The following is a 13264-nucleotide window of genomic DNA, read 5'->3' as shown; positions in this document are numbered from 1 at the left end:
TTGGCGACATCGCGGTGAACGCACGTTGGAAGCGTATATTCGTCATCGCCATACTGGCGTATCACCCTGCGTGATGGTATGGGGTGCGATTGATTACACGTCTCGGTCACCTCTTGTTCGCTTTGACGGAACTTTGAACAGTGGACGTTGCATTTCAGATGTGTTACGATCTGTGGCTCTACCCTTCATTCGCTCCCTGCGAAACCCTATATTTCAGCAGGATAATGCACGACCGCATGTTGCAGGTCCTGTACGGGCCTTTCTGGACACTGCACATTCTCCAGATCCCTCACCAATTGAAAACGTCTGGTCAATGGTGGCCGAGCAACTGGCTCGTCACAATACGCCAACCACTTCTCTTGATGAACTGTGGTATCGTGTTGAAGCTGCATGGGCAGCTGTACCTGTACACACCAACTAAGCTCTGTTTGACTCAATGCCCAGGCGTATCAAGGCCGTTATTACGGCCAGAGGTGATTGTTCTGGGTACTGATTTCTCAGCATCTATGCACCCAAATTGCGTGAAAATGTAACCACATGTCAGTTCTAGTATAATATATTTGTCCAATGAATACCCGTTTATCATCTGCATTTCTTCTTGGTGTAGCAATTTTAATGGCCAGCAGTGTATATTATATCTACAACATTAATATCGCAGCTTCCTCTCGCACATCGAGACTTTGTTTCGCAAAACTTGTAAAAAATTGGCGGTTCAAGCTGCTGGCCATCGCTGGCCACTACTTTCTGCCATCTTCTGGGAAGCATAGGAAACCCAGTGCGGAAGAACTGGGAGTCTTTTCAGGTGATTCACGAATCGAGCCAATTGTGCACTTGTTCACATCATTGGAACTGCTGGTCGGCTGGGCCGTGTGTCATGGATCGAGAAAGGTTGCAGCCAGAATGAGCAGTGTCTGGAGAACACGGCTGGTGGGGCAGGACTTCCCATTTCAACGTGCACATGTATGTTTTGACTCGTTTTGCGGCATGGGGTCGGGCGGTGTTACGCTGCAAAATTGCCTTTTCATGTATGTCGCTGTATTGTGGCCGTTTGTCTTTCAATGCTCGGCTCAAACACATCAATTGCTCTCGATAATGATCTCCTGTGATGATTTCCGTCGGTTTCAGTACCTTCGAAAAACTTCTCTCTTCCGTCACCACAGCGGTCTTCCACTTCAACATCACCGTTATGGAACAGCTGAGATCATTCTCTGCGCGTTTTTTCAATAATAGGCGCCTCACCGTAGGTCTCGTACAGGAGTTAATGAACCTCAGTCGCATATTTCTTCATGATAAAGCACAAAATTGAAACTTCTCGCTATTGACAAAAATTTGGCTCGTAAGTTGACGTGTTCAGTCGGACAGAGGTTTATGATACAATCACAAAGCGAGCAATACTTTGATGGTGTTTACAAGTGCCTAAGCTTATTGTGTGACACCTACGACCTATTCATCTGAACCACCACTTGTCGCTATTTTCATCTACTGCAAAATGGCGGAAGCAAAGCTACAGACCTTACATTTACACCAGTAAAAAGGAATCTCTATAAAATATTGTGGTTGGAAGAAAATACTTAACGATTTATTCCAAGAAAGCTGTTATGAAATTGTCTGTTTGTTATGAAGTTACTTGTGACGAACACTGTAAGAACAAAATTTGAAACAGGAATAGTTCAGAAAAAGTAAAAATGTCGGTGGGATGCCACAAGACTGCTTATCTAGAGGGTGGCCGGTCTTTGGCTGTTCGTTATTCACGAGTGAAATGCTAAAGATTGTGTGTATTTTCGTCTCGCGCAATAGACAGAAAACGAAGTTTTTTACGTAATGCCGACCCAAACTCGCTATGAGAAATAAGTATTGCAGTTTTATGTTTAACGTTGCCGCCTTCATGACTCTCGCCTGGCGTTAAAGGCTGTACTACGCGCCTTTGTACTACTATATTCACCTGTTAAATAACTCACGTGAATTTACTAATTCTGAAACGGATTTTGACGCGGCAGCGATGTAAAAAGGCCCACTATCCGAAATCACTCAGCAAAACAGCGCGTGTTTCCGGGGAACCAGCGCGTGTTTCCGGGGAGTCGGGGTCACATATGTGGATACCTTTGGATTCTTTTTGCGCATTATTTCATACGAATTAGGTCTTACTTATATTTTCCTCGACTTTGATAAAGACATGTAAAGACCTTCTAATTCCACCGGTTCAAACCAGTCATTTCGGCTGTCTGTTTGCTTTCTAATTTCTTCACAATGTCAAGATGAGCTACCGTCTGCTCACCGATTTTCAAAAAATGTGTAAATATGACGGTCATTGTGTATAAGGGTATGGGTATTTTGTAACCCAACGGAAGTATGTGTTATTGTCTATCATGGTTATCTATGGAGTTATGTACAATTAGAACAAGCAACAATGACATGTTGTGCCTAAAATATGAACTAAATGGACGAAACCAGACGCTATCGGTCACCAGTCTTGTTACAGACTGGATAAACCCATCAGAGCCTATTCCAGTGACTATCATGGCTATAAACTGCAAACACTAGCAAAATCTAAGTTAACGTCTTCTAAACGCGGAGGCCAAAAATATTAGCGAACTGTTTACAATATAAAAATTTTTCATAAATGCTCATCATTTAAGCTGGTGCAAGGATAAGTGCAATAAGTGCTACGAAACTGACAATAAATAACACCGATTTCAGTCATCGATTGATTCATTATGTAAACCCACGGCTTTTCCATTCGTGATTCAATCGTTGGTTAATTCTTGTATGTAAATATTCCAGAATTCGAAACAAGAACAGCTGTTAGCATAAGTGACATATATCTTAGGTGTTGCGAAACAACCCAAATCACTTAAGAAAGGCAAGTCTTCCGGTCCAGATGGTATAACAATCAGGTTCCTTTCAGAGTAGGCAGACACAATAGCGCCTTTCTTAGCGATCATATACAACCGCTCACTTGACGAAAGGTCTGTTCCTATAGACTGGAAAGTAGCACAGGTCACACCAATATTCAAGAATGGAAATAGGAGTAACCCATTGAATTACAGATCCATATCACTGACCTCAATTTGCAGTAGGATTTTGGAGCATATACTATACTCAAACATTATGAATCACCTTGAAGAAAATGACTTATTGATACATAATCAATACGGATTCAGAAAATATCGTTCTTGTGCAACAAAGCTAGCTCTTTATTCCCATGAAGTAATGAGTGCTGTCGACAAGGGATCTCAGATCGATTCCATATCCCTAGATTTCCAGAAGGCTTTGATACCGTTCCTCACAAGCGACTATTAATAAAATTGCGAGCATATGGAGTATCGTCTCAGTTGTGTGACTGGATTCGTGATTTCCTCTCAGAGAGGTCACAGTTCGTAGTGATAGACGGTAAATCACCAAGAAGAACAGAAGTGATATCTACCATTCCGCAGGGTAGTGTTATAGGCCCTCTGTTGTTCCTGATTTATATAAACGATCCAGGTGATAATCTGAGCAGCCCCCTTAGATTGTTTGCAGATGACGCTGTAATTTACCGTCTAGTAAAATCATCAGACGATCAATTCCAATTACAAAATGATCTAGAGACAATTTCTGTATGGTGAGAAAAGTGGCAATTAGCACTAAACAAATAAAAGTGCCAGGTCATCCACATGGGAACTAAAAGAAATCCGATAAATTTTGGGTATTCGATAAATCGCACAAATCTAAGGGCTGTCAATTCGACTAAATACCTAGGAATTACAATTACGAGCAACTTAAATTGGAAAGACCACATAGATAATATTGTGGGGAAGGCGAAACAAAGGCGATGCGACAAACCCACTAAAGAGAGAGCCTGCATTACGCTTGTCCGTTCTCTGCTGGAATACTGCTGTGCGGTGTGGGATCCTTACCAGGTAGGATTGACGGAGGACATCGAGAAAGTCCAAAGAAGGGCAGCTCGTTTCGTGTTATTGCGCAATAGGGGTGAGAGTGTCACTGATATGATACGCGAGTTGGGGTGGCAGTCACTGAAACAAAGGCGGTTTTCTTTGCGGCGAGATCTATTTACGAAATTTCAATCACCAACTTTCTCTTCTGAATGCGAAAATATTTTGTTGACACCCACTTACGTAGGGAGAAATGAGCATCATAATAAAATAAGAGAAATCAGAGCTCGAACGGAAAGATTTAGGTATTCCTTTTTTCCACGCGCCATTGGAGAGTGGAATGGTAGAGAAGTAGTATGAAAATGGTTCGATGAACCCTCTGCCAGGCACTTAAGTGTGAATTGCAGAGTAACTAAGCAGATATAGATAGACTGTTTTATTTAAGGTTCTTGTAAATTATACCACAGATGTTCAAGTTGGAGGGATCGGTAAATTTCCGTGAAACCTGCATAGCAAATACATTATGAAATATTAGTACAGATTGCTCCACTGTATTGTCTTTTGCGGAATACAGATATCGATATTCTTGTTTTTGCAGCAAAAAATGAAAATGTAGAGAATGCTGTATACATGGAAGAAGCCTGGAGATACTGACAGGTTTCAGATAGATTATATAATGGTAAGACAGAGATTTAGGAACCAGGTTTTAAATTGTAAGACATTTCCAGGGGCAGATGTGGACTCTGACCACAATCTATTGGTTATGACCTGTAGATTAAAACTGAAGAAACTGCAAAAAGGTGGGAATTTAAGGAGATGGGACCTGGATAAACTGAAGGAACCAGAGGTTGTACAGAGTTTCAGGGAGAGCATAAGGGAACAATTGACAGGAATGGGGGAAAGAAATACAGTAGAAGAAGAATGGGTAGCTTTGAGGGATGAAGTAGTGAAGGCAGAAGAGGATCGAGTAGGTAAAAAGACGAGGGCTAGTAGAAATCCTTGGATAACAGAAGAAATACTGAAGTTAATTGATGAAAGGAGAAAATATAAAAATGCAGTAAATGAAGCAGGCAAAAAGGAATACAAACGTCTCAAAAATGAGATCGACACGAAGTGCAAAATGGCTAAGCAGGGATAGCTAGAGGAAAAATGTAAGGATGTAGAGGCTTATCTCACTAGGGGTAAGATAGATACAGCCTACAGGAAAATTAAAGAGACCTTTGGAGGAAAGAGAGCCACTTGTATGAACATCAAGAGCTCAGATGGAAACCCAGTTCTAAGCAAAGAAGGGAAAGCAGAAAGGTGGAAGGAGTATATAGAGGGTCTACACAAGGCGATGTACTTGAGGACAATATTATGGAAATGGAAGAGGATGTAGATGAAGATAAAATGGGAGATACGATACTGCCTGAAGAGTTTGACAGAGCACTGAAAGACCTGAGTCGAAACAAGGCCCTGGAGTAGACAACACTCCATTGGAACTACTGACGGCCTTGGGAGAGCCAGTCTCGACAAAACTCTACCATCTGGTGAGCAAGATGTATGAAACAGGCGAAATACCCTCAGACTTCAAGAAGAATATAATAATCCCAATCCCAACGCAAGCAGGTGTTGACAGATGTGAAAATTACCGAACTATGAGTTTAATAAGTCACAGCTGCAAAATACTAACTCGAATTCTTTACAGACGAATGGAAAAACTGGTAGAAGCCGACCTCGGGGAAGATCTGTGTGGATTCCGTAGAAATATTGGAACATGTGAGGCAATACTGACCCTACGACTTATCTTAGAAGCTAGATTAAGGAAAGGCAAACCTACGTTTCTAGCATTTGTAGACTTAGAGAAAGCTTTTGACAATGTTGACTGGAATGCTCTCTTTCAAATTCTGAAGGTGGCAGGGGTAAAATACAGGGAGAGAAAGGCTATTTACAATTTGTACAGAAACCAGATGGCAGTTATAAGAGTCGAAGGACATGAAAGGGGAGCAGTGGTTGGGAAGGGAGTGAGACAGGGTTGTAGTCTCTCCTCCCCGGTGTTATTCAATCTGTATATTGAGCAAGCAGTGAAGGAAACAAAAGAAAAATTCGGAGTAGGTATTAAAATCCGTGGAGAAGAAATAAAAACTTTGAGGTTCGCCGATGACATCGTAATTCTGTCAGAGACAGCAAAGGACTTGGAAGAGCAGTTGAACGGAATGGATAGTGTCTTGAAGGAGGGATATGAGATGAACATCAACAAAAGCAAAACGAGGATAATGGAATGTAGTCGAATTAAGTCGAGTGATGCTGAGGGAATTAAATTAGGAAATGAGACACTTAAAGCAGTAAAGGAATTTTGCTATTTGGGGAGCAAAATAACTGATGATAGTCGAAGTAGAGAGGATATAAAATGTAGACTGGCAATCGTAAGGAAAGCGTTTCTGAAAAAGAGAAATTTGCTAACATCGAGTATAGATTTAAGTGTCAGGAAGTCATTTCTGAAAGTATTTGTATGGAGTGTAGCCATGTATGGAAGTGAAACATGGACGAAAAATAGTTTGGACAAGAAGAGAATAGAAGCTTTCGAAATGTGGTGCTACAGAAGAATGCTGAAGATTAGATGGGTAGATCACATAACTAATGAGGAAGTATTGAATAGGATTGGGGAGAATAGAAGTTTGTGGCACAAGGTGACCAGAAGAAGGGAACGGTTGGTAGGACATGTTCTGAGGCATCAAGGGATCACCAACTTAGTATTGGAGGGCAGCGTGGAGGGTAAAAATCGTAGAGGGAGACCAAAAGATGAATACATTAAGCAGATTCAGAAGGATGTAGGTTGCAGTAGGTACTGGGAGATGAAGAAGCTTGCACAGGATAGAGTAGCATGGAGAGCTGCATCAAACCAGTCTCAGGACTGAAGACCACAACAACAACAACAGTTGAAGTTAACTCGATAAATTATATCTCTTATTTTAATTAGGTAAAAACAAAAATTATATTTTACTTTGAAAGAAAACTTAGCTTGACGAAGATTCCGTCAGTTTTTTATTAATTAACGTTAATGAAAGCAAAGTATTACATCAATAATGTCGATGAATTGTAAATGTAGCAACTGTTAGACAGTGAGACAGTAGGGCAGTATCACTCGCCCATCCTACCACGTGGTAACTACGGCAAAAAGTACGAATACGGGATTGTATAGACAGGGCGTATCATAATTAATGGCGTAAACGCATACAGTTGAAAGTACGCGATACCAGAAGCAAAAAAGTCTCAGTAAACATACGGTGGGAAATGCATACCTTAAGAGCTACGAGAAATTTTTCATCTTCGGTACTGTGAAGAAAATCTCTTCTACTACAAGCTCTTCGCTTTCCACATTTTGGGAAGTAGTAGTATGGACCAAAACAAGAAAAAATGTCCAGTAAACATTTTTCTAAAATGCGTACCTTAAAAGTTATGAGCAATTGTTCATTAGAAGAGTTGTGTTTCCAAGTAGCGAAGCTGAGCACGTGCTCATAGCTCTTAAGGTATGCATTTTAGAGCACATGTTTACTGATCTTTTTTTCTTGTTTTGGTCCACATTACCATTTCCCAAAATATGGAAAGCAAGGAGCTTTCAGTAGAAGAGATTTGTTTCACAGTATCGAAGATAAAACATTGCTCAAATCTCCTAAGGTATGCGTTTTAGAGCACCTGTTTACTTGACTTTTTTGTTTCGAATGATCATTCCTGTCATATCCCTCAATATTGACCATCACTTCTGAAACACCCTATATATTACACAGTCCGATGTTGTAACGTCAGAGAAAAAATTGTTGCGTTTTCAATTTAGGACGATACACGTTAACATATATGTATACTATGCTTGTCTGCATGGCCATCTTCCGTAGCAACTGTTACATATCAATTATTATTGGCTTTTCCGTCTTCAGCTTACTGCAATAAACCATAATTTGCGGTAGACTCGATTTGCTTTTGTTTATAGAGCATCTTCTGTGGCCTTAATGTTAGTATGGTATGCAAAATATCTTTTATTTTGGCATTTATGGTTCAAAAATAGTACTTCCTTGTAAAATTATGGTCTAGTTTATTTACGCGTTTTTTGCCTTGTTAGCGAAGACTGGGGCCGAAGAGAACCTGGTTGTACATTGGCTTTTCGCGGTTTTTCTCTAATTTGAACCGGCTTTTTATTAAGCTGCATTTGCACAATTCACTCTGCTTGTATGATAAATTCATCAAAAATGGGAAACGGAATAAAATATATTTATGTACGCATCGTATACTGAGTTCCCGTTATATTACTCCTCTTAATGTTGGTAAAATTAGGTAGTTCAAGTATAATCTGATCATATTTGTCAATTAATCTTGTATGAAAGTTTTAATTTATTCTGAACCACCCAGGGAGTGTTACCGAATTGGATTCTGGTAGAGTGAATGCGGTTTTTTCACTTTTGCTAACGAGCAAGTTCTCGAAGCGATTATGTGGCTACTGCAAGCAGTACCGATCTCGCGTATCTGGTAATTTCCTTCCTACTTTAAACCTCCAGCTCCTTACTGTTATCTTTCCTCGTACAAAAGAGTTGCAGAAATACACTGGAAAGAAAACAGTCGGAACACCTATTTTGCTCAACAGGAATTCTGTGTACTCGAAACCAACTCTTGGGAACGAGAACCACGCTGAAGAAGGAAAGTCGCAACAGCGATGGCGAACTCACCTCGAGCCATTCTGGTAGTCGTTCTGAAGCACTAAACTGTTGACACAGCCCCTCTGTCAACACGGCTACCTTGGAGGGGCTATATATACGACAAAATCGTATCATCCGATTGCCTTCTTGACCCACGACTGCTATCTCTTTGTCGCGATATGATCTCAAACTACTCGACTCGATGAGTGCTCTTCCCATGTGATAAGTACTCTCGTCCAGATGCCATCTGCCGTAACGATATACTTATCTGGCTTTGTCGTAATAAAAAGAATTTGATTAACTTAACACTTAACGCTAAATAGCGAAAGTCGCAACAACGACAGTGAATTCGTTTAAGTTCTACACAAAAGATGTTCTCTATATGGCCTTTGAAGAACATTAAAGTGTTGGGAAATCCTTGTTTGTCCTTCGTTTGTATGATGCCGAGGAAAACCCATGTAAATTCACATTTTCCGGCTCTTTAGCGTAACTTTAGAGGTACTGCAACAAGTGAGGCAGCGTAGTGGCTAAAAATTCATTTTCTTATGTGGTAGGAGCATAGTCGAAATTGTCATCCTGCTGGCAGCATCATAAACTGACTCGGACGAGGAGCTAATGCTCACAGATTGCACACTATTCAGATAGCAACATGTCCCTCCTGGACAGTTTTAAAAGGTGACTGCTTCACGGAGGACAGTCTACAATGGCTGAGTTCGGTTTGCTGCACCCTCAGAAAGTTCGGCACACGAATTGTAAACTTAAAAAAAAAAAAAAAGTCACCACCCGCGACCAGGCAGTAGAGGCCAACTCGGTCGATGAACTAATCAAGTTGGCCACTGGGTGATATTGTAGACATTACGTCAAAGCACTCCGGTCAGATGGAGTTTGCGCACCGGTCATCCTTGAGGTACGTGGAAGTGCTGTCGCCCCAACACAGTGTGGCCAAGGGGAACTAACAATTTTGTCAATCGGAGCATTTCCTCACCGTGTTGTCACTGTCCAACATGTGTGTAGTTTCGACAGCTTATGCGTACTTGGTTGTGGGCGGCTATGCCTTTTACGTTTTGGCTTTGGAGTTCCTTGTGAACTAGTCGGGTGGAAAGCAATTCGTCTAGTCGGTGGGTGTGTTGACTGTCTCTTGGTTGGATTGCCGGCGGATCGGATGTAGTCGAGCCGACTACCTGTCTCCCCTAAGCGAACGTTAATATTTCAAGCGCAGACTGACCTCCGGAAACTTCTGAGCGCCGCTCGCTGTACTGCCTTTTCTTATTGATGTTTGATTGTGTATTTTAATGGCTCATAGCCAATGGTTTGAATTTGTGTGCTTTTAGTAGTGTTTTTCAATCATGGTCCTTTAGCCGTCTTAAAATTAAAATTCCTTACTTGCTAAGTCTTAGATTGTTTGGGCCTTCAGCCTCATGTAAAATATTTTTTTATGGGTAAAGCTTGGGCCTTCTGCCTTTCGAAAATTTATTGTAGTTGTATTTTTCAATCATGGGCCTTCAAATATTTTTTCTGGATAAAGCTTTGGGCCTTCTACCTCTTGGAGATTTATTGTAGTTGTGTTTTTCAATGATGGGCCTTCAGCCGTCTTAAAATTTAAATTCCTTACTTGTTAAACCTTAGACTGTTTGGGCCTTCAGCCTCATTAGAAAAATTATTTAAGGGTAAAGCCTAGGGCTTTCTGCCTTGTGAAAATTTATTGTAGCTGTGTTTTGAATCATGGGCCTTCAGTCGTTTTAAAAGTAAAATTCCTTATTGTTAAGTCCTAGATTGCTTGGGCCTTCAGCCTCCTTCTTTAAAATTATCTAACGATAAAGCTTCGTGCCTTCTCCCTTTGAAAATTTATTGTTGTTGTGTTTTTTAATTATGGGCCTTCAGCCGTTTTAAAATTAAAATTCCTTGCTTGTCAAGACTTAGATTGTTTGTCCCTTCAGCCTCATTTGATACATTATTTAAGGATAAAACCTTGCGCTTTCTGCCTTTTGAAAATTGATTGTAGTTGTGTTTTGAATCATGGGTCTTCAGCCGTTTTGAAAATTAAAGAGATTGTGCCCTTAAGCCATAAGATTGTGTGACATAATCAGTCGATAGTTAAGCTCGGAAATTTGCGCTGTCATGTTTGGGCAACTAAATAACTGTAACTGACGGCCGCTCATTTGTGGCCCCTTTCCACAGTCCCAACTACCTGTTCTGCCCTGCGGATTTAACCAGGCGTTTCAAAAATAGCACATGGTTTTTTCGCGAGATTCTCAGTACTCCGTATTTGAAACGTAGTGACCAGTGGAAGTACGACTGTTTTCAGAGAGGATTCACAAAGTCAATGCACAGACGGACGTGTCTACTCGGAACGTGGAGGCCAATAAAGTGTACTGCAGGAAGTAGAAGACAGAGCGTCGGACGTTTTCTTGTGCGGAATACTTGAGAACGTGTCGTGAAGAGTTCGCATTGAGAGTCATAGTGATATGACGGCAGCTCCTGGAACTGCAGCATAACTGAAGGAGATAGGTTTTGCCACGATGCGGAGGCTACGTGTATTCACTTCTGAGGTAAAATGTGACAAGAGTGGGCTAAAGCACAATATACAGAAACACTGTAGGCAACAAGAGTGATACTCGTGTGGAAAAGTGAGCCGCCGAGCATCAGATTGTCGGACAAAGAAGAATCGGAAGCATCGTCGGGAGAAACAGCCATTAAATTCGAACGGGAATCCTCCGACCGTCGTAAAGCAGTTCTCATAGGCAGTAACACGGCACAGGTTATTGCACAGACGGTATGCTACTTAGTGGGCTTAGTGTGTGATGAGGGGCACGGGTTCCTTATGGGCACGGGGGCGCATGTGTCCATTATCAGTCTGTACCCGGAGGGCAGGGCAAGACCTTAGCCACCACAGTATAAGCTGTGTGGGGTTGGCAATAGTAGTGTAGAGTCGTTGGGTGCGATAGTACTTGAGTTTACTATTGGAATGAGTGGAGGATATTCATTGATTATTGGGCTAGATATTCTCGACAAATATCGTGGTAAGATTGATCTTTGGGAACGCATGATTGAGATCAGTCGATTTTGTTTTAATTTGGCGATACAGTTACCAAAGAAGCAATGTTGCAGGACTCATCCCTCATGAAGGTGACGAGGGTTGATCAACAGGATAAAATACAAGCAGATACGGAAAAAGTAAAGTGGTTTTCAGTGGGCATCGATTTGTCTTGTGCGGATTTGTACACGTTGAGCCACTTCCAAGCAAAGAAGAGCCGGATGGTTCACACTATTTTGTCTGCAGAAGCATAGCCCGTGCAAGTAATGCTAATGGGGAATAAATGGCTCCAGTTAGCATAGATAACTTTGGCAGAAGTGAAGATGGTCTGAGGAAAGATATAGCTACAGCCATTCTCAAAGTATTAGAGGAAGAAGACTTCGACAGGTCGAGTCTGAATATAAGCCACAAGCAAACCATCAGTGCAGCAGCGTTACGCAATATGGTGGCCCACTTGAAGGGCAGTGTTCACACAGCTGTGGAAGAACTACTGTTGAAGTTTAGCGACTTTTTTGTACACTGGGTGTTTATCAGTTGTTCTGGTAACTCAGCACTGTATCTCAACAGTTGATAGAACACCGATTTATAGGAAACTTTATCGCATAGTGAGACATTAACAGTTATTAATAGAGGAATTCATTAAACAGCAACTATGAGATGGGATCATAGCATCTAGTGACAGTTCATGGAGCCCAAACATAGTCATTGTCCGTCAGAAATCATTGTTATAGAACGAAGAAATATAGATTTCGGTGTGATTGTAGCTTTACGAATGCACGAACTATTACAGATGTTTGTCCAATCCCTAATAATACGGAAACCTTGGATAGATGCCATTCGATATAAGAACGCACTTGCTACTTTTCAGCGGCTGTTGGGTGGAGTTCTAAGAGGGTTAAAGGCTAAACCTGTATGGTGTATTTAATGACGTAATAGTGTATTCAAAGGATACCCCAGGACATGTGAGATGGTTGGAGGATGTGTTTAATAGGTTAGGGTCAGCACTTCCGACGCAGAGTGTGGTCAAGTGCCATTTTGTGCAAACTTGAGTCATCTATCTGGGTCTTACGGAAGCAGTTCGAAACTATCCAACACCACGAACAACCAAACATATACAGTTATTCGTTGACTTCAGTAACTACTACCACAAATTCTTAAAGGATTTCGCAAAATTAGCTAAACCTTTGAACAGATTGCTCAAAACGTTTGTAAAGTTTCAGTGGACACAAGAATCTCAGCTAGAATTTGGAGGAGGTATCGGTTTCGGATCCGGTATTGGTTTCTTCTATTTTTGAAAAATAGTTCATCATTTTGTGCGGCACTTCTAATAAAGTAGCTGGGTGTATTTCGGGTCAAATCGTTAATGGACAGGAGCATCCAGTGGCGTATGCTTTGCGGCAGTTAAATAAAATGGAATGTAGCTACTGGACAACTGAGAAGGAAATGTTAGTGATCATATACAGTATTATGTATATTCGGTGTTACTTGTATGGTAGAAGATTTAAGGTTGTGACTGATCATGCATCATTGGAATGGTTGCTTGGTCTGAAAGACCTATCTAGTCGTCTAGCACTTTGGGCTCTAAAGCTTAGTGAGTTTGATTATGAGGTTTTCGGTAAGTCCGTTAGAAAACGCATGAATGGGACAGTTAAGTCGCAAAGTGACCAAGTAGGAACGACAACAAGCTCAGG

General features: G+C 41.2%; 1 protein-coding gene across 1 annotated transcript in view; it reads right to left on the bottom strand.

Annotated features, from left to right (window-relative positions):
* The window catches only part of LOC124622335 (myogenesis-regulating glycosidase-like), a 40577-nt gene extending 31956 nt beyond the window's left edge, over nt 1–8621 (bottom strand). The window contains exon 1 of the mRNA XM_047148012.1: nt 8570–8621. Within this exon, the coding sequence (XP_047003968.1) occupies nt 8570–8579 (10 nt within the window). The 5' untranslated portion in view covers nt 8580–8621. The remainder of the gene's footprint in view (nt 1–8569) is intronic.
* Nucleotides 8622–13264: the final 4643 nt, after the last annotated feature.

The sequence above is a fragment of the Schistocerca americana genome, chromosome 7 (genome assembly GCF_021461395.2).
Source record: "Schistocerca americana isolate TAMUIC-IGC-003095 chromosome 7, iqSchAmer2.1, whole genome shotgun sequence".
NCBI lineage: Eukaryota > Metazoa > Arthropoda > Insecta > Orthoptera > Acrididae > Schistocerca > Schistocerca americana.
Note: the sequence above shows the minus strand (reverse complement) of the source record. Positions and strands in the feature narration are given on the sequence as shown.